At 33.6% G+C, this 6,611-nt stretch overlaps 1 protein-coding gene across 2 annotated transcripts; it reads left to right on the top strand.

The window, feature by feature from the left end:
- Positions 1-1,462: 1,462 nt before the first annotated feature.
- Positions 1,463-6,216, top strand: LOC105967388 (hypothetical protein). Of its 2 annotated transcripts, XR_001173658.2 has the most exons (4): positions 1,463-1,826; positions 3,819-3,934; positions 4,057-4,658; positions 5,355-6,216. XR_001173658.2 is itself a non-coding variant. In XM_012991985.2 (3 exons), exons 1-3 carry the CDS (start codon positions 1,695-1,697, stop codon positions 4,496-4,498), a joined length of 690 nt encoding a protein of 229 aa, XP_012847439.2. In that variant the 5' UTR covers positions 1,497-1,694; the 3' UTR covers positions 4,499-4,756. The 2 variants fall into 2 exon arrangements, 1 of the variants encoding a protein (XP_012847439.2); XM_012991985.2 differs by lacking the exon at positions 5,355-6,216 and having other exon boundaries at positions 1,497-1,826; positions 4,057-4,756.
- The last annotated feature ends 395 nt before the right edge of the window (positions 6,217-6,611 follow it).

Raw genomic sequence — 6,611 nt, 5'->3', positions numbered from 1 at the left:
ATAATGTTCCACCAAGTAAGATCTTGTCCTTAGAAAATTTGAGATTGCAAATACCCGCAGCCACACAAATTTAAAACAACAATAAGAAACAATTACTTTGAATAAGATAATTTAAAGTTATTAAGAATTAATTAGTATTTTTAAAGATATAAATAATGTAGTGAAAAAGAACAAAATAAAAGTATATTTCTAAGAAAATTAAGGTTGAAGAACAAAATAAAATTGGCAACGAATATTTGCAAGACGAAAATTACTAAGTGCAAGACCTTACTTCATGCAAGACCAAAATATAAATAAATTTACTAAGATCAAGACTGGAAATTACAAATATAACCCCAATAATAATTTAGATATTATTAATTTAAATTAACCTAATTGCTATTGCAAGACCAAAAAAAAATACAAAAAATTTTTACCAACATCTTCTTCTTCACCCTCATTTTACACATTTTTTTCCACAAAAAATCTTCCATATTCTCCAAAATCCTTATCACATAAAACCCTCAAATCTTTACTAAAACTTGAAAAGAAGGACATTATGGATACACAAGACATAAATATGGAGGATTCTAAGGTCGAAGAACACAAAGAGGTAATAAATATTGTACTTTGTGATCGTTTTTCTCGTTTTTCGCACCTCATTTCACGTATAAAAAATTCGACATGTACAGGTCGAAATATCCGCTTAATATCGACACAGTAGTGTCGAAAATTTCAACATAATTCGACACTCCTTAACTGTCGAATTATATTGAAATTTTCGACATTCTGGTGTCGAATTATATTGAAAATTTCGACATTCTGGTGTCGAATTATATTGAAATTTTCGACGCTGGTGTGTCGAATTTTCAAAAATCGACACCAGTATGTCGAAAAATTTCCAAAAAATCGACAAGTACAGGTCGTTTTTTGTAAAACCGCAACTCCTTCAACAATAGTGCTACAATCGAACCCTAGAATCATTAATTATGTTCTAAAATGACTTGAATTCATTATTCTAACAATAAAATCATGTTTATCACATTTATTTCTCAAAAAAAATTAATTCAAAAAGTAATTTCCTTGTTTTTCGTGAGATTATTGTGGCGGGGTTGGGGCAACAACGGACTTCAACGGCGACGGGGAGGTGGTGGACTTCAACGGCGACGGCGACGGCGACGGAGCGATGGGGCGACGGTTGAGTGCTGCAATTGATTTTCTTGTTTTCTTCTTCCCTTCTTCCCTCCTCGTTTTTCAATTCTCAATTCAATTTCTTTTTTCTTTCTTTTTTTATTAATTTTTCTTTTTTAAACTGGTCTTGCAAAAGGAAATTAATAAAATAATTTTTATTTTGTTTGTATTTTATTAAGGTTATTATAGTCTTTTTATACTGAATTTAATAAAAAAAATTAATTTGGTCTTGCACTAAGTAATTTTCGTCTTGCAAATAGTCGCTGCCAATAAAATTTTGTTAAAATAAAACAAAATAAAATAACAGGAGGCCCACACCCCAACACACTTTCTTCTCCAAAATACACTCCTAATTGCAGGAGGACACCGGAGAACCCTAAAATTGACGAGCCACAAAAATTCAATCCTTTTTTACTTCTCAATCGTTTCTTCGTTCTTCTGTTAATCTATTTCCACAAAAGAAAGCATCAAATTCGTACACAATCAAGCGTATCCGCAACTGGTCCGTTGGCCGATAGACACCGATGCAAAATAATGGTTTTAGCGCCGTCGGCAGCAGCGGCAGTGCAAGAGCCGACGACGTGATTTCGAAGCTGAAAGACGACGGCGATTTCGACCGGCTTCGCATCAAAATCGTCCGTAAACTCAAGGAGAATGTACGTTTACTTGCAAAAATGCCAAATTTATATGTGCGTATGTTTTCGTTTATGGTTTTATCGTGGCTTAATTGTTTTCAATTGAGTCAATTTTTTATTTTTATTTTATGCACATGTGTTTCACCGTCTTGGACGAATGCATCTGTGATAGTAAATTTAGTGTTTTTACTGATTCGAGTTGTATTAGGGTTCCAAATTACTGATTAAGATTTGTCGATAAAAATTAGGTCTGAAAGAGTTCAGAACTGGGTAAAGGTTCCTTCTTTAATCCAAATTATCTTTTTATCAAGTTACTTCTAATTAGTTTTGTGCAAGTTATTAATATGATTTGTCGACAAGATTTCCATGCTTGCTTCAATTTATAACTGATCATGTTTTATGCCATGTTTTATCAGAACTGTTATTAGATCTGGAAGTTGTGTTCATAAACGTGTTATCTTAATATTTGCACTTAAAGAAGGCTATGTTTTGTTTTTTTCTATAGAAAATGTCGTCTTTTATCCTTGTGATCTTTTAGGAACCTATTTCCGTTGGAAGCTGGAAGTTTTTCTCTGTAGATAACTTAAACCGTAACTTTCCTTGTTGTCTGGGGAATGGTGAGAACTTGGATAGTGTCGTGATGTTGATGAGCTGCTTTGTGGTAGACTATCTAAAATTTTTTCTTTATGAGTGGTGTGATATTTAAGCTGAATTAGGAAAGCAGAAACGGAAAATTAGAAAGGAAGCCTGATAAAAAAAAGAAGCATATAACCAAGGAGAATAAGGGAGAGGTGATGAGATACTTCAAGAGTTTGTTTTGAAACATGTTGATATTTTACATATCGTTTCTCTGCCTAAATGGGAGGAAGGAAAGTTGACAGGGAATTTTGAATCATTGCACTTGCTGTATAAGGAATAGTTGACCTGCCACTAGTCTAACTATGAGAATATATAAGTTGGACAATTAATTTAGATGGAGTATCGATAATAACATCACATGCATGCTATAAGTTACTTCCTCGAAAAAAGTCATCTTTTTTGCTTAGTGATTCCGTCCGTGCTCTCGATTCCACCTTCTATGAACCAAGTTTTATCCAAGCGTAGATAGAAGAGTCAAACTGCTAATTTCTAACGGTAGGAAATGTATATTTGGTCAAACATCAGCCATATGTAAAGGCACTCGTAGTTTATGCCAGCAGTTAAGCACTTAAGCTAATACTAGAACTGTCCAGACGACTCTTTATAAATCTGAAACTAGAAAGTAAAAGAAAGGCATACATGGCAATTTCACGTACTTCCTAGTTTATGTTATTTTCTTTGTTAAATTTAATGCCATTATCTTATGGCAATTTAAGCAAAATCTGAATAATTATGGGATCTTTTGAATGTGCTTTCATGTAAAAGTAAAATATATTGGAAAGTAATTATTGTACGGTCAAATTTAGTTAAGTAGAATTAGAATGTGATCTAGCAAGTCCAGAATATATGAACGTAGATGACTGCCATAAAAGAAGTTGGTGTATACAAAGAAGAGAGATTACTTATAAACTGTGTTGGGATATTATCCATGTCGTCGGAAGCTCTCAGAAGAAATATCTGTTCGGAACAATAATTAAGTTCTTTAATATGAGTACTTTCAAGGAAAAAATTATGGCATAAGCATTGTATCTGGAAAGAAGTATTTGATTTTATTATGTTTTCTTTCCTGATATACGTTTTACAAACAAAATATTTAACAAATGCAGACATGAAGCTACATTTGGTGGCTGATTCTTGAAACTAAGCTATTCCATGGAATCAGTGATATTAACAAATTAAAAGAGAATCATATTTTGTATTGTTGCCACGTATGAAAACATAAGCATTGTTCATCGCTTCTTTATATAGTTTGCTGTTTCTCTTATATTGGACTGGATGCACTGTCTTTATCTCTTATTCTTCTTTCATCCTTTCTCCGTCTCTCTTGAGTTTATCTTCTGATAATGATCGTTTATTTTGTGTAATCATCCACAGGAAGAGTTGCGAGGCAATATAATGTCAATGGTGAAACAATCAGCTGCACTTAACCGTACTGGTGCTGAAAATATGAAACCGCGGCAGCTCTCTGATGCGATACACCAAGAAATTGGGTAGGTTTTGATTTCTCAAAAATATATTAACTTGTACAAACACGCATTGTTCTTTTTATATTTTGTACAGAATTGTTCAAATCACGAAATCTCATGAATTTTTTTTTTTTCTGAACCTTCAGGGACAAACTCATGAGCCAGATTTCTGATGGTGTGTGGGATATAATTAGATGCGCGGATGGCATGAAAGCTGAAATAACAGATACGGTGCAATCAGTTTACGATAAATTAGCAAACCCTCACGGCAAAGAGAACGGCGAATCATCTTCTCACAAGGGTTCACTATCAGCTCCAAATGAACTCGATAACAATGGCGATGCTACTGGAGCTATTGAAACCAATGCCACTCCCTTAGATGGAGAGCCAAACGTACCACCAGGATTCGGTTCGACTGGTGTTCACCGAAGAAACAAGAATCACCAAACGAACCAACCAAACAATAATGGACAAGCAATAGACAATTCAGGCTACGATGCTCCGCCTGGATTTTCTTCTGCCCTCAAGCGTAAGCATCGAGGAGATGCCAGCGATGAAGATCCTGATGTGCCACCTGGATTCGGTTGATTCAAACATCAGTTCAGAGTTTTAGTAATATGGAATCTATCATTTGTAACAAAATGGCGCGTGATTCAACTCGAATGTGTGAGTGGATAAATTTTGAATCTAAAAGCTTGCACTTGCCATGATATCCAGATTGGATTTCTATATCTACCATGATCTAAAGGTCAGGAAATAAACTGGGCATTTATCTTTCGTCATCAATTCTTTTTTAGCAAATACTCGAGTATTGCGAAATGAGATAGGGAAATGTTCATGTGGCAATATAGATACTTTGTAGAGATATAGACTCGTTTTACATTTTAGGTTTTCTATGTTCGCATCATCAAGACCCCGTTTTGTGGACCCCAAATCTTACTTATACCTAAGAACCCTACCGAGCTCTATGTAGATTATGGGCTTAATTAATTCCAACTTTTTGTTTAGCTAGTTTCACTTGATTATATGCCATATAATTAATCCAACTTTAGAAAATTTAGAGGTTCGTCATCTTTCCTCATATATATATATATATATATATATATATATATATATATATATATATATATATATATGTGTGTGTGTGTGTGAAGATTCTTTGTATGTATGTACACACAAGAGTGTACTGTTTCCAGTTAGTATGATTTTCAATATCCATAGGCGACTCGGTATGCATTTTTATTTGGGTTTTTTCATCATCGAAACATGTATTAAAGTGTTATTTTGGTTATTAGTACACATAATCTGATATTTGATGCCGAAAAAGGAACTGAAAATTTGATTTTCCGCTGTACTTCTCTTGTAGGTTATGCTCCTCTTTCATTGCACCGAGTAGAATTTCTAACATGAAAATATTATTTTTTCTTTTCTGTATTATTTCTAGGATCAAAGAATATGATGCAACGGTAGAGTGCTTTTATCAAAATTGGCTGGAAAGAAGCTCTATTGAGAAGGTATTCAACGAACCCTGTCCGTTTCTTCGAACCTCCTACTATCAGCTGTTTCGTTGATTATATCATTTCTATTTACTGTGCTCATTTTGCTTTTGGGGTATGTTGGAAATTAATCGAGGAAAAGGATTGGGTCTTGATGGCTGTAATTACGATAAGAAACATTTCGGCCATTCTTAACCATTTTCCTTTTTTTTTTTTTTTTTTTATTTATTTATAATTACTAGTGAAAAGTCGATTTATCCAGGCTACGGCCATCCTCGATGGAGATTTTAAAATGGGTCCTCGGTATATTACAAAATACACATTTAGTGACTTGTTAGAACTTCATAGTCTCGACAAAATATAAATTGATCAACGGGTTCTATAAAAGTGAGTTTTCTTGTGAATTTCCTAGGAATCTTCAAACACAAACTTGAATTAGGTGAAATTTTTTACAGTCTTTGGGAAAGTCGTTATTTTTGGAGATCCACTTAGTTCTCCGTTGGGGTCGATTTTTTTGGCCTATGTCTCGTAAAAATGCGGCTTAGTGGAGTTTGAAGACTGCATTGAGGATGTATACAATATATTTCCAATGTTACGGCCCATGATGGCGGCATGTTTACTCTTTATATAGTTATTTATCAATTTTTCCTCGTGTGTATGTTGTGACTTCCTTGTTATGCACTTTTGATTTCCATGGAAGTGTGAAGATTTGCTATTGAATGAAGCGGAGACCAAAATTAGACATTTAATTGTGTAAAGTGCGACAGTTGTCGATGATACCGTCAAATGATAGATGCCTGTCGTTTTCTATCTATCGGCCTATTCGTTTCCCTAATTGTTGTCTGTTGAATGTATTTTAGGGTTTATTCTATGTTGCAATGCAATGAGTAAACTCCAAAAAGTACCCATGTGTAATCTTCAAATAGCAAAAACCCCCTGTGATAAATAAACTAGCAAAAACTCCCCTATGAAATTTAGTCAAAGGCAAAAATCCCCCCGGTTGACTTAAGTGTGGCTCACTCGCGGTTGCGCGATTGGTAGTAGGTTTTTGGACGTGAAATGATGAAATTGTCCCTAAAAATGTATTTATATGTATAAATATAATATGTATATATATATATATATATATATATATATATATATATATATATATATATATATATATATATATATATATATATATATATATATATATATATATATAT

This window comes from Erythranthe guttata, chromosome 5 (genome assembly GCF_056151865.1).
Source record: "Erythranthe guttata isolate IM_541 chromosome 5, IM_541, whole genome shotgun sequence".
In the NCBI taxonomy this organism is placed as follows: Eukaryota; Viridiplantae; Streptophyta; class Magnoliopsida; order Lamiales; family Phrymaceae; genus Erythranthe; species Erythranthe guttata.
The sequence above is the reverse complement of the archived record's forward strand: the minus strand, read 5'-3'. Positions and strand labels throughout refer to the sequence as shown.

Excerpts from the sequence above, each read along its gene's own strand:
- LOC105967388 (XM_012991985.2), top strand. The coding sequence starts at position 1,695 with ATGCAAAATAATGGTTTTAGCGCCGTCGGCAGCAGCGGCAGTGCAAGA. Across the intron at positions 1,827-3,818 it reads TCCGTAAACTCAAGGAGAAT|GAAGAGTTGCGAGGCAATAT; the intron begins GTACGTTTACTT and ends AATCATCCACAG. Across the intron at positions 3,935-4,056 it reads GCGATACACCAAGAAATTGG|GGACAAACTCATGAGCCAGA; the intron begins GTAGGTTTTGAT and ends CTGAACCTTCAG.